This window comes from Musa acuminata, chromosome BXJ3-3 (assembly GCF_036884655.1).
Source record: "Musa acuminata AAA Group cultivar baxijiao chromosome BXJ3-3, Cavendish_Baxijiao_AAA, whole genome shotgun sequence".
NCBI classification, from domain to species: domain Eukaryota; kingdom Viridiplantae; phylum Streptophyta; class Magnoliopsida; order Zingiberales; family Musaceae; genus Musa; species Musa acuminata.
This window is the reverse complement of record NC_088351.1, coordinates 2,272,896-2,294,174: the sequence shown is the minus strand read 5'-3', so window position 1 is coordinate 2,294,174 and position 21,279 is coordinate 2,272,896. Positions and strand designations below refer to the sequence as shown.

The following is a 21,279-nucleotide window of genomic DNA, read 5'->3' as shown; positions in this document are numbered from 1 at the left end:
TCACGTAAGGATCACTTGATTTTTTGGGGAGCTAATTATATATTATTTTTTAATTAATTATTTTTAATATCTGATTTTTATACTCTCAAAATTTATTAAAATATATATTTTCGATTATATATGATCAGCATTTTATATAATGTAAATAAAAGAAAATTAATAATTATCCTCTCCCTTCCCATAATCCATAGATCGTAATTATATATATCATATAAAATGACTCCTCAGTAGAAAAATACTGACATCATCTCTTTGCGACCAAACAATTCTTGGTGAAAGAGAAAGAAGACATACATTTCAACAGCTCGCGGAAGCACCAAATCCATGACAAACAAAGAAAGCCAAAGAGAAGTAATCGCTAGTATCTGCAAAGAACCCTGCACCTGAGAACCCTATCCTCGATGTAGAACCCCGGCACGACCATGGTCTTAATTCGGCCTGGGATTTTTGCTCTTCTTCTGCCTAAAAGAATCTCTTCCATGTAGAGGGGATCGAAGTTTTGGTCTTCCTCAACTCGCAATATCATCAGAGGTGGGCTGAAGGAAAAAGCGAGCAGGTGAAGCAACCAAATGCATTTGGCGGCCACAAAGAAGCACCGGAGGAGCTGTTCAGGCCATGCTCTAGACCAATTTAGCAAGGAGACAATGCAGCTCATTTTTCTATCACAAAACCTGCTGAACTCTTCACTGTAGGACTTCGTCCCCTTGCACAACACCTCATTCCAACTCAAGTTCCTAAGTGAAATGAATGATGAGAAATTCTCCTGACGATCTTGCCGTGGATCTAGAAACTTTGGTGAGCCATTCTTCTGGAACACACAGTTCTCAAAGTCCTGATACATAGACTGGTTGACGAGAGCTTCCACAATATGGTTTGTCAACGCTTTGGAGTATTTATTACTTAATGCCATCCGGTGAGGTTGGAGAAGCAGATTCAGCTTCTCCATCAGATTGCAATCAGTCTCTTCGATTTGATGTCTCAGCATCTTGCAGAACTGTTTGATGGATAGCCTGGCTTCTGATACCATTTGCAGAAAACCCTCCACCATCACCTCGTGGCTGACGGGCATCAGATTGTCTTTGATGCCACCACTGGATTTTGTCCTCCTTGACAAATTAGGCCTGTCCAGAACCTGATCGTTCTTCACATGCTTTGTCTGCTTTAGAGCCTTCTTCAGCTCTTCACAATGTATTTCTAATGTGACTAGCTTTTGTTGTAGCTCTCCCAGTGAAGATCTCATTTCGGAAACTTCTGCAAGAGCTGCATCTCTGTTGTTGTTCGCTTCAAGCAGCTCCTTCTTCAGTGATTCAAGCGAAAGTAATCCCCACTCCTTCAGAAGTTGGGCCATGTCTTCAGATTCTATTGGATTCGGCGACATCTCTGGCTTGAGCTTCTTTTTTGATCTTGGAAATAACCATGATAAAAGAGGTCCTCTGTGCTTCGTATGCACTTGTATTGGTGGCTCCGATTCATGCGTTGAGCTTGTCACTAACTTCGACTTCTTGTGCTCGCTTTCAGATTCCCTATTAATGGTTGCAGGCTTGCATGTGTTGCATGTTGTGATGGCTTCATATGCTGGACTGGTTCCACTGCTTGAAGAATTGAGGACATCGGCTATCAGAGAAGCTTGCAGTTTGTGGTTTACGCATGCTCTTCTCTTGGAGAAATGCTCATTCGGAAAGCAAACGTTTTGCTCACTGTTGGAGGCAGAAACTACATTTCTAGCCATGTTTACTGCTTCATCATTTTTGCCTGTTCGTAGATTGATAGATCTCCAGGTTTCTGATAAGCTTCGATTCTCTGGTTGGATATAGTGACGATCCCATAAGGGTTCTTCTTCATAGCTCTGTCAAACATAGACAACTGAAGTCACAAGCAAAGAACCAAATAAATGATAGAAACTTAACAGCAATTCCCTACAACCAGCCAGCATCATCTCTGAAGAGAGTATTGATATATCTCAATGCTGATTCATGCAAATCAATTCAGTCTGCATTATATAATGAATGGGTTCCGACACATTGATTTATGGGAAGCAAGGAACATGTATGGTTGGCTATACTAGTTGGTAAACCTGTTCATAGTGAGAAAGACAGCAATACAAGACTCCTGGTCCTTAGGACATTTCAATTTCTTCTTGGCCAGGCACCTGTAGATAGTGCTTGAGAAATCCTTGAAGAAGCATATGCATTTAGAATAGAACCGATCATAGATTGACGTCGTGAATCCACCAAGGTCGAACCGAACAAAGCACACTCAAAAGACCGACGCCAAGATAAGGCTTTTCCCTTCCCGCAGGGAAATGAAAACGGAAACTAAAACCTCTCTAGGTGCCAAGCAAATGAAGTAACAGGCGAAGGGCATCGAGAGTTCTCACGGGTGTGAAGACAGGGTAGTCTTCGGCGGCGGATAGCGGATTGGAATGCCGCGAGAGCGAAGGAGAAGCGCCGACGGGGGGCCCGAGGACCGCGGAGCCACCAAGGTTGCTCCTTTTTAGCAGCGCCGCGTGCAGGGACCTCAGCTCCACGGCCTTGGCAATGGCGGCCTGGAAGTCCTCGCTTTGGGTCTCATGCCCCTGAGAAGAAGCGGTAGAAGAAGCCATGGCGCCTAGAAGCTATCAGAGGGTGGGGATTGAACTCAAAAGGACATGGTGGAGGGGTCATAATACTCAGAGAAAACTTCGACAAGAATATAGTAGGAGGAAGAAAGGGAGAGAAAAATCCAAGGCTGGTTTACTCTAAAAGGTCGGAGATGGGGGAGGACAGAGAGCAGAGACTTGTAACATAGACACAGTGAGAAGGAGAGCAGCTGTTAATATAGACATACTGGGGAACGAACGAATGACGAAAAGCTTGCCAGCTCCGGTAATATGCACCCGGCAGTAACATTTCCTACGACATATTTCAACCAGCTCAGGTGGTTCGCATATAAGGTCAAGCTAATGATCTGCTCAATTTCAAGACACCAAAACTCTTAAATTTTAAGCCACGTTAATCTTCTCAAAAGAAAATTCTTATATATGAGGAAAATCGAAGTTATTCCGATACTATATGAGATGAAACTGCAATGTTTGATAGGGTAAAAATAATCAGCAGCCATCACATACTTTCGTTCGTGCTGCGAGGAAACCATTTTGTAGTTCGGTTAAGGGTGTTGGCGCAGATCAAGTAGAAATATTACTGAACGACTGATGATAGGAATCTATCAATACCTGCAAAGGATGACATCGACGCTGCTTATCTTTAAATCTGTTCTGTCTCGGAGTTTACGTTACAGCCAGTACGAGAGTTCATTATCCGCCAACTAAGCTATCTGGTTGTTCGATCTTGGGGTGGATCGATCGACCACATGTTCTTTTGGCACCTGATAATGCTAAAAGGATTTGATCTTTGTGTGATGGCTACTGTCTGCAAAAGAAATGGGCAAGAAATATGTGAACCCCAAGGAGTTTCCGCCAGCAAATGTCTAGGAGACATCTCCATCCAGGAAAGGCCAAGAAAGCAAGGAGTTTCTTGTATCCATCAACAAATTAGATGGAATCAAGCGCCAGTCTCGAGAGAAGAAAGAAAAGGAAAGCAGGGTCGATGTAAAAGCAGCCATGGAGATTTTGAATCTGAAGCTTGTCCTGTGTCTTTTGGAACATCTCAAACCAGTCAATCTAATAAAGATTTTTCACTTGGGAGTTACAGCGAGTGGAAAACCATCCAAAATAAGACGAAGGTACATGAGAGAATGCTGATGGGCTTCTCTATAGCTCACAGGTCTGAGAGCTGGTATGAATGTCCAAGTTTACCGTCACGATGTTTCACGGCCATGCAGCAGAAGTCGATGGTACACATCCTGAACTCGATTCCAGGATACAGTCTGCATCATAACCTGAAACAGGGGAAACTTATCGTGATGGCAACATCAAAAGATTAAAGCGTCGGGGTACATCAGCTCTGTCTGGTCCATGTTCTGCAGCATCTGTTTTCATGTTGACAATGTCAGCACGGTCACTTGGTCGGGGAAAAGAATGGTCGAAGAAGGAAAAGGCCGGAACGCCTGACGAACAGGAAGAGAGAAGAATCCCGGGTGGCCCAGCTAGTTGGGGAACTACAGACTGTAGTTGTGGCTACGACACCCTCGGCAAGCACCTGCCGTCATGTGCCATCTTCTTCCTCAAAGATGCGGTAAGATTCGATTGTACAGTGGGACTCCATCAGCGCCTCAAGCCCTTCAGTGGTGATAAGATCACGAGTCACTTTCAAGCTTTTGCTTGAATTAGTAGTCGATTTCTCAGAAGGTGACAAGCACCTGCTGCCGACAGGGGTTCGTTCTTTTGGAGGACAGACGTTCCCTCCTCCTTCCCTGCTCATATGACACAAAAAAGCAGCCTCCCATTTTAGGAGTCGCACTATCAAAAGGTAGAAACTTCTCAAAACATGCTATCGGTCCTAGCCGGCAGCCTCTTGAAGTAGTTGATCGGTGCCGAGGGAAGTTTATGCCGGAACCTTGGGTGCCTCAGCACATAAAACCCTGTGATGGGGGCGACAACCTGGAATGGGGTAACATAGAGCACAATGGAAGCTGCAAGGCAAAAAGATCAGAAAGAGAGCAGTTGCCCTTGCATCTCGCCAGCTTAACAGGGACTGAAACCTCTCAGCCTCTGTAGCAAGGTCTCCGGCCACAGTTTGCACCCTTCCGGCAACACTCCTTAGTCGAATTCCTCATCGAGCTCATCAGGATGGGCATGGTCTGCATGTGATAGTCTGCCTCCATCTGTAGTACCATACTCCAATCCAGAATAAGCAGAGGAACATTGTTGTAAGTATCAACTCTGGGTATAAAACCAGTCTTCAATATAGAACATGGATAAGTATTGTCGTTAAAGGGTTCACTATGGCATGCGTTTGCGTTCTGATCCATAGCCATAATTCTTGAACTTAAGCTAAGCCTTCTTCCACCGTATCTTTTACGGGTCTTTCCAACCCGAGGTCGTCTGAAATCCTCGTTTCTCTCTCGACAAGAACCATATCAATCTTACTTGAAGATTCAAACACAAAGATGTACGTACCTTTTGATCATCGTGCAATCCATCAATCAAAGCGAAACAATAATTTTCCAAATAAAAAAATGTATGCAATGTAATATAATAATTACTTGCCTTTTCCATATTTTAAAGAAATGAAAGGCATAGAAATGTGCGAGTAAAAGGCCGGAAAAGCTCCACAAATGAGCCCTTCGAAGATTAAAAGAAGGCAATCGAGAGCCAGCGAGGGAAAGAAGAGAGAGATAATGGGGCGGAAGAACTTTCCTGTTCTGGAGGTTCATCCCCTCTTCCTCCCCCTGTCTTCCGTTCATTCACCTTCCGGATATTCTTCCCATATACCCACTTCGTTCCTCGTCCGTTCCCCGATTCTCATTCCCCCATCCGAGGCGCATCCGCTTTCCAGTTTCTGTCGGGTTCCACACGGCGACCATGGTCATTTCCTCTCTGTTCACGACGCCTGCAGCTCCGCCTCTTCTCGCATGCAAATCGGGGTTCAATCAGGCGCCTCTGCCTGTTCACATGGTATGCTGTATCTCTTTCCATTTTCTTTTTCTTCCTTTTCTTTTTTCTTTGACGGCGTGTTATGTTTCGAAAATGGGACCTCTGAGTGCTTTGTGGCTAATTATTAGGCTTGACCTTAGGTGATCATGAGGTAATAGGCACTCTTACTCTCAAATAGCAAGAAGCAAATTGTAGCGACTTGCCACACTCAATAAACAGAAATAAGATCAGATCTCGCAACTTAGATCGATCGATACTGAAAGAACAAAGAACTAGACCAAATGAACTATATATGTAACAATGTTCCTAAAGTTGATTGATGGAAGAGACTTGATTTACGGGCCTGTCCCATGTGCGAAAGATTCATTTTATGGCGAGGACAGTTTTCAAATCATATACATTAGAAACATTAGTAAGAACAGGTGGGAGGCTTTGAATCCATCTCCTCAGCCAGCCCTTTGGATGAATTTTCGAGATACACGACATGATGATGCTTCTCAATGAATTTCTGAAAAGATCATTACCAATGAAAAACTCGAGGTTGCAAGAATAAGCATCATAGGGAGAGGAGACAGTACTTTTACTTATTTTTTTGAATTATCTGAAACACATTACTCAAGTATGGATATGGCAGATCACTTACGGCTCAGCATCTTTTTTTACATAGGATGTCACTGTTCAATGTGTATATGGGTCAACATCAGTTAAAGTTGCAGTGAATTAGGGAACACCTCTTGATCAACTTAAGATAGGGATCTCAAATATCAAACTGAAGCTAGACATTGCATTGAAGTACTGACTATAATGTTGAAGAGTGGAGGATCAACATGTATCTTATTTGGAGCAAGCACATGTATGCTCACCAATGCACAGCTGTTTGCTATCTCTTTTATTATCATTTTCATTACTGAATTGATGGTAATGGCATATACAGACTTCCCATGCTTAGACTGGAATTTAGAAATGGGAATAGGACCTGTTACTTAAGCTTTTTCTAGTCCTTTCTGTAATCGATGTAACTGATGCCTGGACAGATGCTGAAGCAATTTCAACTTTATGTAAAATCAAATATGACCCTAATTTATCAGTTTTTAATATCCATAGTTGCAACTCATTTCCCTCAATATTTCTTTCTTTTGCAGAGGTTTGACATATCTAAGTCATCACAGCTGTCTAATGGAAGATTGTCGCTACCTGGGTTCTCATGCACACATCAGGAGAGCATAGTTGCCCTGAATCCTGATAGTACAGTGAAGCCTGAAGGTAGAGTGAAAATATTCTCTGGGTCAGCAAACCTTCTGCTTGCACAGGTTTTTTCTCATCTTTGTTATTCTGTTGTTGTCCCACCAAATGCTTGACTTTGTGGGCTTTTATGGTTTCAAGTTTTCCAAGAAGTATTTATATTCAGAAATGATTAACAATATTCAACTTATTTATTATGACTGAGACACTAAAATTATAATTGTTTCCAAGATCCTTAAGTAATAAATTGCTAGCAATGATAAAATGAGAGGTCAAATGTTTCCAAGCATTTTGGTTTAGAAACTTGATAGTTCCCTTTATGTTAGGACAAGGTACCTACTAGGATGACACAAAATGGATTCATTTTAGAATCTTTCTAACAGTACAAGTGGAAAGGCATTGATATGATCAAGAACTACACAAGAGTATGAGTCATGCCATTGCACAGGTTAGGCAAATAAACTAATAAGCAGTGGTGAGTACACCATAATGAGCAAGGGTAAAAAAAAAAACACGAAGTTAGTGAATGACTTATCTGCAACTTGGTGCCAAATGTTTTATAAGGTGTCTCTTGTACAATAATCCCTCTATTCTTCTACATTGTCCTGGAGTTTTCGCAGCAACCTTGAAACTGTGTGCTTGGTTGTTGAATATCTTTCTCATTTCCTCGCCATTTTTATTTCTCCATATATCCAATAGATTTATCAAGTATCAACTATGTTGCTTAGTTGTTATCTGCAAAATAAACATGCTAAAATTTAAAAGCTCATCTTAGGTTGCTAAAAGCTTGCATCTAGCAACATTGTTCAGCGTACTTGAATACATTTAATGGTATTTGACAAGCTAGTTTTTTTCTTAATTTTCAATATCTGTACTGGTCTCATAATTGTGGCTATTAATGTCAATTTCATTTCAAGATATAAAGAAACTTAAGCACAAGTTTAAATTCCAGCAGCATTCCCCATGCTGATTGGACACTCGCATGACGAGTGTTACCATGTCAAGCTGCCTGAGTATTCACCTATGAATGTCATGGTTGTGTCACCCAAAAAAGTATAAAATACCATTAGAAATTTTGTATATAGCCTGTATACCGTGTTATTTGAATCCATCTATAAACTTTGCTGTAACTAAGATTTAAATTTTTTTTAATAAAGCTGAACTGAGCTTCCACTTTTTCTGCACCTGTAAAACTTTATTGTTTCCATCTTGATTATGAAGTAAACAAAATACTAATATTCTTATCATGCAATGTTTGGTTCAAAACCCATTATTAGGATATGGTTCAAGCCTAATTTGATTTAGATCTTTGGTTAACACTAATAGACATAGTATACTTTTACCTAAAAGACTTGTGTACAAATGTTAATTTTCCGGAAATGCTACATAATTTTACTTTGAATTTTTTTTAAGGCAAATATCCAAAAACTTTCATTTTTTGTTTTTCTGTTTAATTTTCTTTTCTTTTGTTCTATATCCAGGGTGGGGGATATGTGGTTGGGGCCAATTAGTACTAATTCTATTAAATGAATATGAGAAAAAGCATGTAACTATGTAGAATTATGTGCAGTTATGCTGTAGTAAATTGTGCTTAACCTGTAATTCTCAGCATCCTTTTGGATCTTTACTGCCTCCTCTACACTTGGACCCCTTTGTCAGTTTTCACTTGTCAGTTGGAAGTTCTTCCTCTAAATATAGCCTTTTGAGGTGGAGTTTATGTATAAAACCACTTTCTTTATTTGATTAATCGAGTAATGCCAATGCACAGGTCAAGGCATTCAGATCATATTGGTGACCAGAGTTCCCTTGCACTGACTATTTTTCCTGAAATAGCAAGCAAGAAAACATAACTAGGTTCATGTTACATAATCAAGGAGAAATATAGGCAACTTTAAATGCCAGTGTAATTATTATGGTGTTGATGACAACCACCAGATAGTATGCATGGCACTGTGGTGATTGGTGGAATTAGTATCCTGATGCTGCTTTATTGCTTACTTTTTTAATAATATAAATGTTTTTTTTTCTTGTTCAAATGCTCATACCTCATATCCTTTGAGCTTTTCTGCATGTACTTAGGAAATTGCCTCCTACATGGGCATGGAACTTGGTAAGATTAACATCAAACGCTTTGCTGATGGGGAGGTCTATGTGCAACTGCAAGAGAGTGTAAGGGGCTGCCATGCGTTTCTTGTGCAACCAACATGCCCCCCAACAAATGAGAATCTTATGGAGCTCTTGATCATGATAGATGCATGTCGGAGAGCTTCCGCACGATCCATTACAGCTATCATTCCATATTTTGGATATGGTAGAGCAGATAGAAAGGTAAATAAGTTCAATGCAATCGTATTTTTTTGGCATTCCCCCAGGGTGTTACTGATTTATATTTGATAAAAGCAACCAAAAGACATCTTGGTCATTGAGCCATGTGATTCTCCAGCAAAACCTAATTCCTTCGGCTCCAGATACTTAGAATTTCCTATTACATGTTGAAGATATATATAATTTCACACTAGCACGAGCATCTTTGTCTATACTTTTATTTCATGTATGTATCTATCATGATGATCTGTTCTTTATTATTTTGATTGACATTTCTTAATTATTCATGCTTCCAGACTAAAGAACGTGAGTCCATTGCAGCTAAACTTGTTGCAAACCTGATCACAGAAGCAGGAGCCAACCGTGTCGTTTCTATTGATTTCCATTCTGGACAGGCAATAGGATATTTTGATATTTCTGTTGACCAAGTGTATGGCCAGGTAGCTCTCCATTATGTGTTTTATTTAGATTCAGGGTTGTAACAAGAACTTTTCTTTTCCTATTTTTGTTCCCATTTCTACAAAGTGGAGATCTGATAGTTTACTTGTTCCTATGAAATGAAGAGACCATCTAAAAACAATTATTATAGGGAAAAGATTAGCTATTATGAAGTCCAAAAACTGAGTCAAATTTCTCTATTTATATACTTTTTATGTTACTCGTTGTTGGTTGTAATTGAAAGAAACTAGTAAGTAACTTCTTTATATTAGTTACTTATAAAGAAAAACATTGGAACATGATAAAGAACTTCATTCTGCAACATTGTGGAGAAGAGTTTATGTAGATATTCCATCTTATAGTTACATTTGTCTTACATGCTAAAGACCCAGTCAATGAGACAAGTCATTAATAAAGAGCTATATGTGGAAAATTCATTGCACAAACTTCTATAAAGAAATCAGGATTCAGTCCTTGAGAAAGGAGACCTCAAACATAGCTTAGGGTGGCAAGGAATAAATCTCTGTTTATCATAACTGCTATCCTATTACCTTAACGTGATTCTATCAATGCATCTTTCTGCAACTTATGCAATTGCCTTGCAATATCAAAAGTAGTTCTTGTCTAAAGAATTATTACATGTACCTATTTCTTATTGAAAGTTTTTTTTTTTTTTTCTGGTTATCATGATTATCTTATTTTCTTGTCAAGCTTACATATTGCTCCATTTATCTAAAGAAATGACAAGAAGGGCACTGACATTGACTGGAAGGATATTCAGGGGAATTGGGACAGGTTTATAAAATTAAAACTTGATATTCCATAATTTTATATAGTTAATGGTCAAACTCCTATCTGTTTCTTCTTATGGTACATGTTGACCGACAGAGAGCATGGACACAAATAATTATGTAGATTTTATCATGTCATTGCCAGAAAGTAATAAAGAATAAAAATACTTTGCTTTGTACACTAGTTTTTTTTAATACAATTTTTCATGTCAAGGCTTTCTTTTAAATTTTTTATGTCAAGGCTACATTATGTTTATTTTAGCATCTAAGGAGCAGGCACAATCACTTGGTTCGTTGTGTCTGTTCCCTCCTTCCAAATTAGGGTATATTTAACCTGTTTTGAGGATATTATAGTGTTCAGTAAGGACTGTTGTATATAAAGTTTAGTTCTCTAACTATTTATAATTTGGTTTTGATGTATGTAGCCCGTGATTTTGGATTACTTGGTTAGCAAAAACATTCCTTCAAAGGACTTGGTTGTTGTCTCACCTGATGTGGGTGGGGTTGCTCGTGCACGTGGTTTTGCCAAGAAGTTGTCAGATGCACCTTTAGCTATTGTCGACAAAAGGCGTCAAGGCCATAATATTTCTGAGGTGAGATGCAGTTAATGTAGTTGTTTTTTGCGTTACCTGTAATTATTTTTTATTTTGTTCCTGGGTGTTGAAAAGTGATATTGCACTTTTTATCTAATATCATGACACCATCGCGGGGATTATATACTCTACTGTTTGTGGAATATAATACCTAGTTTTCTATACTTTATTCTGGTGAATTCTATCTGGAATAAAGCCCTGATTTCTTCATCTAAAAATGTGATATGATCTTTTAGGTTATGAACTTGATTGGTGATGTGAAAGGAAAGGTTGCTGTTTTGGTGGATGACATGATTGATACTGCCGGTAAGCTCTTACAAGTTTACTTAACATATTGGCATCACTGATGCATCTTTAATAGAATTATTCACTTCTCCTCTTGCTTCTGTTTAACATCTTCATGGATTCAGGGACTATCACTAATGCGGCAGCTTTATTACAGCAGGAAGGTGCTAATGCAGTGTATGCATGTTGCACTCATGCTGTTTTTAGGTAAGCAATGAATGCCGCATTCATTTATAATATATCAATCATAGAAAATTAACTGTTTGAAAATTTCCTGGAACACTTTAATTAGTAAGGAAGACTTGCTATAGCTACTTAAACCCTTCTATTCTTTGGGATATTTTCATCCTTCAGCAATGATGTCTGTTGCTGTTGATGTTGATTCTTTTTAGATGAAATAGATATCTTCTGTTCAGCATAGTAAGTATTTTATAAATTAGGTTTATTATATGAATGCTATGGTTATGACTTTAAAGAGCATAATGTAGAGTAGGTTTACAATGGGTCTTAGTTAATATTCTAAATGACAGCAAATGTGCTGATTCTTTCGTTTAATTAGGGAATTTTCGTTAATCTTTTCCTCTGATTTTCTACAGGATTTTTTTTTCTTCATTGATTTTCCAATATATATTGTCTGCTTTTATCTATCTTCTTATCATCACCATGGATGTGTTTGCTTTTTTTTTTCTTTCAAATTCAGTCCTGTACCATAATATGCGTAAATTGTTAAACAAGATTCCCATGTAAACTTTTTTAAAATTTTTCTTGTAAGAATCTTTTGGACATTCTTCAGTTGATCACATCATAATGATATAAAATTCTTGTGCTTGCAATCAACCAGACAAGAGTAACTACTAACTAGTGCATCAAGAAAAGGTAGAAAAAGAAATAGGATCCAAGAGGATATTTAGAGTAAAGATCAAGTGAAATGGTCAATCAAATGAAGTCATAGCAAATTAGTCTTCATTTTCATTTTTATGGAAACACATGAATAGATTAGACAACAGATATTGCATATGCCAAGAAGTTGTGGGTTATAATGAGAATTTGCTGATGTTAGATATGCACTCCTGCTCTTGCATTACCCATTACATTGTTTCTAGTCAGCCAAGCAAGTGCTGATGGTAATGACCATTAGTCTTGGAGAGTGCAGTAAAAGGAAGACAGGAAATTGTCTACTGACAAACAAACAGGAAAGAAAAATGATTGCAGAGTAATTTCTCAATCATTAACTACACTGTATCCATTTGTGTGCACTGTGTCACAACAACCAATCTTGCACATTTACCATTAGTTTTGGAGCATGCAGTAAAAGGAAGACCTGAAATTGTCTACCGACAAACAAAGTAGGATAGGAAAATAATTGCAGAGTAATTTCTGTATCGATATTAATACTGCATCTATTTATGTGCAATCTGCCGCAACAACCTGTCTCCTACACATGCTTTAATCAAGGAAGAAGAACAATGTCATGCATGAAGAGATGGTATTGCTTCCATAGGTGACTGGAACCGATGGAACTATCCATCTGGAACTTAAAATTTGTCGTGATTGATGGATGTTGATGAAAAAAACCACGTGTGACCAGTAATTCTTTTATTCATGTGAAATAAATGCTTGCTTTTAGATGGCATGGTATTTTTGTTGTAACAGATACTGCCTTGTTTTTTCTGTAGCCCTCCTGCAATAGAGAGGCTGTCCAGTGGTGTTTTTCAGGAAGTGATAATAACAAACACTATCCCAGTTGCAGAACATAATTATTTCTCTCAACTAACTGTCCTTTCTGTTGCAAACCTTCTAGCTGAGACCATCTGGCACATACATTCTGATGGCTCTGTTAGTGGTATGTTCAAGTAAGGTTATGGCAGGTAATTTCTACTAATCTTTGTTCATTACTGATTAATGTACTTCTACCTTCATTGTTAAATTGACTTCACAATTCAGTTCTCATATCTATTTTGGAAGTTTTCATATTAAAAAGTCAAATCCAATCTGTCAAGTTTGATTCTTTAGTTGAATGCCATTGTTTTCAATGTTCTGAAAAGTGAAACAGATTTATGATTAATCATTTCTAGATTCCTTTTTATTTAAATTTGCACATTCATTTACTCCTAGTTTTAACATTTTTCTTGGTAGTAGCTGTGTTTAGTTCTATAGGCTAAAGTTTATTAATTGATGTTAGTCATAATGATGCAACTTCGATTATGGCATCTTTTTGTTTCTTCTCGGGCAGCTATTCTCTTTACCGAGGTTTACAATTTCTATACCGATGTAATGGTTGGTACGGTACGTACTGAGGCGTACCGATGGTATGCTAGGGCGTGTTGATGGTATACGTTGGTATGCCCAAAAACATCAAAATAGTTTCAAAAATACTTTAAAAAAAAAAACTAGATTAAGGTTTTTAAGTTGAAAATAAATACAAATTTAGTATAATTTTAGTAAAAATAATTTAAATTAGGAAAGAATAATGATACATATCTTTTATAAGCTTTAAGGAGTAGTTTTATGATACATTATGAACCGTTCTTCCATTAATATTGAATTATCTATAAAGAAATGATTTGAATTGTTAAATATGAGTGAAAATGAGTTTGAGGGAGTTGAAGAGACTAAAAGAATGATATGGGTTGAAAGAGAGGGGAGGAAAATATTTAAAAATCTTTTCCTAGGGTTCAAACGGTCAATTTTACTATTTGAAATAGGACCATCTCCTTTTGATCGGCAACGGTTGAAATTTGGTTGAAATTTGATCGTTATCGATCGGTACTAACAATTGGATTTCAATTGTTACCACTCGGTATAGATCCCGTATTATTCGATATGGGTCAGGCTATGGTACCACTCGGTACGATCCGTGTATTGATCCTCTATCGGACCAGTACATATTGTCCATACCGAACGGTATGGGTCGGTATCGCAAACCTTACTCTTGACAATGCAAGCAGAAATGTTCAAATGTTATTATTGTGAACTGATGCTTTTAGATTCCGAACATGCATATAGGGACAAGTTTGTCAAGTTAAAATGACTGGACAGGCATCGGTCTGACGCAAGTTAATTGTTTCGTGTGTCCTCTCATGTAGGAGGAATTTTGATGAAGTTCATCATGGGCTTGGCAAATTGAGCAGGCAAAACCAAAAAATTACTGCTAGTATAAGTTTTTGTCTTTTATGTTTGCTAAAAGAAGTCATTCAAGGAACCGAAGTTATATTGCCGGCCTTCGTGTTCATCGACTAATGATTCGGAACATTGAAGAAGAATAGCACATGACTTTTCTGTTGTTTCCAACCTCCCACACCGCATTGGCAGGAAGTATACTGTCACTCTTTATTTACTGTTTCCGCTCTGGAAGACAGACATTTTTTGTTCTCAGGGACTAAAATATGATGAAAAAGATAAAGGCATGCCTTTTCTTCAGCTTATGCAGATGAGTTTTTTTGAAGCGTCGCACAACTTGGCAGGCAGATCGAGTTGCAATCTTCTTATATTAAATAACATGTTTCTGCCACACGAATTTATTGGGACATCATCAAACATCCAACGGCATCATAAGTGGAACACTGATGTGGCCCAACTCTGAGGAATCATCTTCGGGAACAGGTACGCATGTCTCTGACACACTTGCTGCCAGTAGAGTAGAATGGTGGTAAGTAGCAAGCATCCGAAGAGACCAAGTAGCATCAGAGGGACGAGGAAAGGGGAACCCCTGGTAGACTGAGACCTGCGTCGGCAATAAAGATGTCTGCGGATGCGGTAACGAACGAGTGATGTCGGTGCTGGATCGGTTGTGTCGTACGTTCCCAGTGAAACTGTTCTTTCAGCCACTCTACTCTGCTCATCCATTGCTTCTCCATCAGACCGGCTGTTATCTCCGATTTGAACAATCCAGGTGCTATAGAGTTCACTCGACAGCTCGCTCCAGCGCCATCACCTGTTCCAACGACACAACGCATAATATTGTCGGATATCTGTCATTAAGACACGAGCAGCAACGCGAGAAGAATAAGCCCTCCTTTCCAATGGCCAAAACAACATCGTCGTGCATCAATTTGAAATGATAGCTGCCATCAACGTACGTAGGCAGTGAAATTTGTGTCGCTACTTATACGGAATTTATAAAGGAAAGTATTAGATGAGTCAACCCAACGAGCTACGAAGGTGGGGTAGTTTATTGACGATCATGTTGAGTTTGGGATACGATAACATCTTATTTACTAGCCCACTTAGTTATGTATTGACATGTTAACTATGACATTGAAATATCAATTACGTGATGTCGAGGTATCGATCATGAGACATCAAGGTGTTGAACATGTAACTATGAAGTATCGGTCATGTAGTATCGATCGCATAGTGACAAAATGTGCATCACGTGATGTAGATGTTTTAACTATATGGTGTCAAGACAACGATCACGTTCCTTGAATAAACAAAAAAAAATCTTCTTTTTCAACCTTTATTAAAGGTTGGAGTCCTTTTGACTTTGTAATAAGGTTAGAGAAAATAAACTAAACCCCTAACGCACACGTTATAGCATATAAGCAATAAGGTTACAATGAGGTAATGTGAAGCCTTATGCACTCTTTGATGAAATCTTTAAGATAACGCTTAGAGTTCGACGTCATCTGGGTGGCGAGAACTTCTAGAACTTGAAAGCTTTGACAAAACGGTAGAGAGAGGAACATATTCCTACCTCCAGTGCATTAATGCTAGTGTAGAAATAGTTATGCGACTCAAAGTCGATCACTAAGCCAAACATAAATCAGCTTGTTTGGTACAAGAATGTGATTGACCTCTCGAATATATTCCAGGTTGAAGGCCAACACGATAGAGTCAAAGTTGAACGAGTTAGCCAAAGGTGGTGGGACTCTATCGCTTAAGGGATTTGTTGTTGATGGGGAAGCCTCTCTTGACGCAGCCACTTTAACCCCTTATGAGGAGTTAGTAGAAAAGATGAAATCGATGACCCAATTGAATCCCAAGCGCTAAAGGAGAAAGTAGAAAAGAGATATTCAGACCTTTTTGAAAGTCATGGAAGAGTCTGAAGGCTAAGGTCTGAATGCTCTGAATCGTCTAAATACGTAAGGGTAACACATTAGGCATGAATGTTGATGAATCTTTTCTCGTGTAGTTCATTATTAATTCTCTTCCTCCTCGGTTTGACTCATTCAAGATTCACTATAATACAAATAAAGATAAGCAGAACTTGAATAAGCTGACTAATATGTGTATTGAGGAAAAAAATAAGACTAAGACAGGAAATATCTTATAATATTTTGACTAATACTCAAGGAGCTGATAACAAGAAAAAAATAGTTGAAGCATCATCCATCAATTAAATTTGTCAGGTTTGAAAATATTAAGCAGACTAATGAAAAAAAAGCCTTCATAATAAAGTGTTTCTTTTGTGGCAAGAAAGCACATATTAAAAGAGACAGCATTAAACGCAAGATTTAGTTTAAAAAAAATGTATAAATTTGACCTTTGTATGTTTCAAATCAAACATTATAGAAGCTCATTCTAATGCTTGTTAGATTTATTCTAGTATTTCAACTCATGTTATCAATAATATGTAGTGATTTCTTTTAATCATAAATCAAAATAATATGAAAGATTCATTATTATAGGGAATCATTTTAAAGGAAAAAATGATAGTCATGACAACTTTTAGCTCACGCCTAAAGACAAGTCATCTTATAGATATTGCTGACACATGTTATGTTCATATTATTTCTCGAAATTTAGTTTCTCTATCTAGAATGGTTGATTTTGGATATTATCTTTCTCTTGGTAACGATAAACTCAATATATTTTATGATTCCATAAAAGTTTATTTTAGAATTTTGTATAATGCCTTGTACATAATTAATTTGACTATTGAGTTTACAAAGATATTAGTAACTATGTAATCAAATGTTAGATTGAAATATAGTTTTAATGATAAAAAATATTATATATTGTGACATAGACGTTTGGGGTAAATCTTCAAGAAAGAATTAGAATATTAGTATAAGATAATATTTTAAAAGATTTATATTTCATTGATTTTGATTAAAGAATTTTCTGAGATTATTCATATTGTAATCTATGAACTATTCCATATTCTCTATTTCAGTGGAGAAAGATATTTCATCACATTTATAGATGAATTATCTATATATGATTATATATATCTAATATATAAAAAGTCCCACGTTATTAACACTCTTAAGGTATACATAAATAAGGTCGAGAGATAATTAGATAGAAAAGTTAAAATTATTAGATCTATAGAGATGGTGAATATTATAGCATATATGATGAATCCGATCAAAATACTAATCCTTTTGATAGTTTCTTAGAAAAGTAAGGTATTTATGCTCAGTATATTTTACTATGTGTGTCACAGTATAATAACATTATTAAAAGATGAAATCATACTCTTATGAACATGATTAATAACATAATGAGCTATTCTTCTATACTTGAGTTAATGTGAGGTAAAGCTCTCAGGATTACTAAGTACATTTTGAATATGGTTTCTAGTAAATTTGTTCCATCAACTTTATTTGAGTTATATAGATTTGTAGAAAACTTGGTTTGAGACATCTACATATTTGAGATTATCCTATAAAAATAAGAATCTTCAATCAACATGAAAAGAAATTAGATCCAAAAATTATTTTTAGATATTTTATTAATTATATATATAAATGATAAAATTAATGAGAGTAAAAAATCTCGAATGATCAATTTTGATATCGATAAGATACAAGTTGATACTCTTTTATCATTTCATATTTGAGAGATTATTATTTCTAAAATGATTAAAAAATTGATGAGAGTGAATAATATAAAACATTGATGAGCTCCCGAAGCAACCCAAGAATAGAATATTGAAAAGTAATAAAAGAAATAACGAGATATCTATATGGAACAAAAGATTACATGCTCACATATAAGATATTAATATTAAGATTTTATAAATTATCATAATATCAAGATTATATACTCACATATAAGAGATCAGATTAAGATTATATGCTAACATAAATAGTAGAATATTCAAATATTGATTTTGTAAATTATAATGACAGTAAAAAATCCACTTCATGATTTATATTCATATTCGTTGGATGAATAATTTTTTAAAAAATATAAAACAATCGCTTATTGCATCATCAATAATAGAAGTTGAATTTATGACATACTTTAAGGTCACAAATCAAGCTTTATGATTACAAAATTTTATCTCTAACATTTAACGTGGTTGACTCAATTGTTAGACCACTAAAGTTATTTTGTGATAACACCACAAAAGTTCTTTTTTTTAAGAATAACAAATACTTTAATGGTTTCAAGCATATTAAGATAAAGTACTTAATAGTTAAAGAAAAAGTCTAGAAATAATAAGTCTTAATTGAGAACTTGAGCATCGATGATTGTTGATCTATTTACTAAAGTTTTACATTCTAAAATATTTAAAGAACATATTCTTATAATAAGATTTATGAATAAGTAATAAAATATATAATAATGTATATTTATATGAATAATATTTTTTTCTTAATTAAAATAATTTGTTTATGTTATCATGTTTACATTTATGCTTATTTATGCTTATTATAATTGAATGTAATAATAGGATTATCTTAATAAGATAAATTACATGTATAAATTATATTAAGAAAAACTAACAATGTTACATTACATAGATGGTAATATGATATTGATGACATAGAACCATTATGACTTGCATTAACAGTTGAATTTAATCTAGTATTATTATGCGTATTAGGTTTATTAACTTATTTTAAAATTCATGGGTATGTATAAAATGTTTTTCAGAATTTAATTAGATAAAATTATTTTTAAATAAATTTTTTTATTTTATTTATTTTTAATTTTAAATTATTTATATTTTATCAATTAATGGGTCAAGTTGAAGAATATTATACTATGTGATCCTATCTAATTAGATAAATATATTATGGATCTGATTGGATTATGATTATGATTATTAACTAATAAAAAAAAATTCAATTATAATATAATTTCTTAAGTGATTAATTTGATTGGAGAAACTCTCCTAAGTATTATCCCTGGCTTATAAAAAGATAAGATGAACATAAATCAGTTAATCATAGATATTCTTAATGCTTTTTAATCCATGATTCATCACTTATAGTAATCCTGTGAATGATAAAAATAAAAAAAAAAGACGAGTCTAGCTCTTTTTATACATCAATATTGCTATGACTCGGATCCGATTACAATGTACCTACCGATTAAATAAAGGTTCATGTAAGAAAATAATAATAAGATGAAAATCACGGAAGCATATATACATCTTTACATATTCATCAAGAAGAAAATGGAACGTGAAGAAGAATATATACATCTTTGCTGCGAAACCGAACATGAAGAGGATTAAAAGAAATCATCAGAGACTAGCAGTTCAAAGACAGCGTACTATTTCTTTTCTCGAGGCATCTTCCATATATCGATTCACCTATACAATCTATATAACACCGGTAACTCATATGATTGGAGTTCTTGAAGTTTGCTAAGCTCACAGTTCAATCCATGTCAAATGCTGGGATCCTGCTACCACCGTCTTGAGATCTTAAAACCTAACTTAAAGAATATCTACAACATCGTCCTAATGTGTAAGAATCTTGAAACATACTAGTCAAGAAAATAAAGAAGAGATAAAGAATAAAAGCCAACCTCCAAATAACTCTGAGCAAACTTTCCCAATCTGACATCCCATTATAATTCAAGATTCATTGGTTGATTCTTTCCTGTGTCATGCATAGAACAACAACAAAGAACATTCTCATTCTGTACCCTGCTTCACATGGCTTTATCGACAACAAACAATGATCCCGATCTAATTACCCATAAAGCTTTTACCAGCATAATCCTCTCTCTCTCTCTCTCTCTCTAAATGATCCCGATCTAAATGCTCATAGGACAACAAAAACAACAACCACAAAGAACAATCTCCTTTCTTATTATATATATATATACTCTTCTTCACTAAGCTTTATCGACAACAAATAATGATCCCGATCTAAATGCTCATAAAGCTTTTAACAGCATAACCCGACGGCCAAGAAGAAAGGAATCGGCCATCAATCCTCTCTCTCTCTCTCTCTCTCACCATTCTTGAATGCCCACTTTAATTCCTATTTTTGTGTGATCCAGGACTCCAAAGGAACATTCTCGTGTAGGACAGCAAGTGCCCTACGAATTGAGCACCGAAATCTTGATGATCTCGGAACTACCTTCATCAAAAGAAAGAGAAAAACGAGAGGGAAAAATATTTACCTCGAATTCCGGCGTTGTTCACCAACCCATCGATCCGATCAAACGTATCCCACGCCCTCTGAACCGAGGCCGAGATCGCCGGCTCACCCGAGCTCATATCCAGCTCGATCGCCACCGATCGGATGGCGGAGGTCTCTGACGATCCGGACCGTTGATCTCCTCGCAGATGGATCTCAGCCGGTCTGTCCGCCGCGCGGCCTCGATGATCCGGCAACCGGCCCTGGCGAGGTCGAGGCAATGGTCCCAGCCAATGCCGGAGGAGGCGCCGGTGACCATCACGACCTTGCCATCCAAGCTCCTCCAGGGGGGCGACGTCCGGTTCGCCACCTCCCCCACCATGGTTGGATAACTGCCTCGAGTCACTTTTTCTTTATAGTGGATGGGCGCCATAGGCAGAGAAGAGCCAGTGCGGCATTTCCATGGAAACTTCTAGATCCCACTCCGCCATCGTGTTAGGACAACTGCTTGTTCCCGACCCCACACAGTAGGATTCACAGGGAGCGCCGGTACGAGTACTTGGTCGGTATGTTGCAACAAATATAGGGTAAAGCTGTACTAGAGTCGTTGAATATGTCAACAATAGAGTTAGTTGTTACACTTTGGAGTATGCATTCTGTACTTCATAAGCTTTACAACATCATATCCATAATGCTGAAACTGGATTCCTTTTTTCTTTCTTTAATTCTAAAACCCCCCCTACCTTTCGGCTTATACATCTCATGAGACCAACTCTACTGTGCACAACATTATACTTACT

General features: G+C 36.7%; 2 protein-coding genes and 1 long non-coding RNA gene across 5 annotated transcripts; 1 reads left to right on the top strand and 2 right to left on the bottom strand.

Annotated features, from left to right (window-relative positions):
- Positions 1–237: 237 nt before the first annotated feature.
- Positions 238–2,764, bottom strand: LOC135632861 (IRK-interacting protein-like). Its single transcript, XM_065141696.1, has 2 exons — positions 2,378–2,764; positions 238–1,846 (listed from the first exon to the last, which is right to left on the bottom strand). The coding sequence occupies exons 1-2, from the start codon at positions 2,600–2,602 to the stop codon at positions 359–361; spliced, it is 1,713 nt and encodes a 570-aa protein (XP_064997768.1). The 5' UTR covers positions 2,603–2,764; the 3' UTR covers positions 238–358.
- A 1,320-nt stretch (positions 2,765–4,084) lies between these two features.
- LOC135581697 (ribose-phosphate pyrophosphokinase 1-like) lies at positions 4,085–15,486 on the top strand. Of its 2 annotated transcripts, XM_065142821.1 has the most exons (9): positions 4,085–5,554; positions 6,676–6,843; positions 8,855–9,103; positions 9,397–9,540; positions 10,755–10,922; positions 11,159–11,228; positions 11,333–11,414; positions 12,884–13,075; positions 14,294–15,486. In XM_065142821.1, the coding sequence occupies exons 1-8, from the start codon at positions 5,462–5,464 to the stop codon at positions 13,062–13,064; spliced, it is 1,155 nt and encodes a 384-aa protein (XP_064998893.1). In that variant the 5' UTR covers positions 4,085–5,461; the 3' UTR covers positions 13,065–13,075; positions 14,294–15,486. The 2 variants fall into 2 exon arrangements, with proteins under 2 accessions (XP_064998893.1, XP_064998894.1); XM_065142822.1 differs by lacking the exon at positions 4,085–5,554 and having other exon boundaries at positions 6,676–6,796.
- A 4,080-nt stretch (positions 15,487–19,566) lies between these two features.
- On the bottom strand, positions 19,567–21,095 carry LOC103977366 (uncharacterized). Of its 2 annotated transcripts, XR_010494996.1 has the most exons (3): positions 20,523–21,095; positions 19,920–19,993; positions 19,567–19,838 (listed from the first exon to the last, which is right to left on the bottom strand). It is a non-coding gene; the product is annotated as an uncharacterized LOC103977366 (long non-coding RNA). The 2 variants fall into 2 exon arrangements; XR_010494995.1 differs by having other exon boundaries at positions 19,920–21,095.
- Between the last annotated feature and the right edge of the window lie 184 nt (positions 21,096–21,279).

Excerpts from the sequence above, each read along its gene's own strand:
- LOC135632861 (XM_065141696.1), bottom strand. The coding sequence starts at position 2,602 with ATGGCTTCTTCTACCGCTTCTTCTCAGGGGCATGAGACCCAAAGCGAG. Across the intron at positions 1,847-2,377 it reads ACTACCCTGTCTTCACACCC|AGCTATGAAGAAGAACCCTT; the intron begins GTGAGAACTCTC and ends TATGTTTGACAG.
- LOC135581697 (XM_065142821.1), top strand. The coding sequence starts at position 5,462 with ATGGTCATTTCCTCTCTGTTCACGACGCCTGCAGCTCCGCCTCTTCTC. Across the intron at positions 6,844-8,854 it reads CAAACCTTCTGCTTGCACAG|GAAATTGCCTCCTACATGGG; the intron begins GTTTTTTCTCAT and ends GCATGTACTTAG. Across the intron at positions 11,229-11,332 it reads TGACATGATTGATACTGCCG|GGACTATCACTAATGCGGCA; the intron begins GTAAGCTCTTAC and ends TCATGGATTCAG.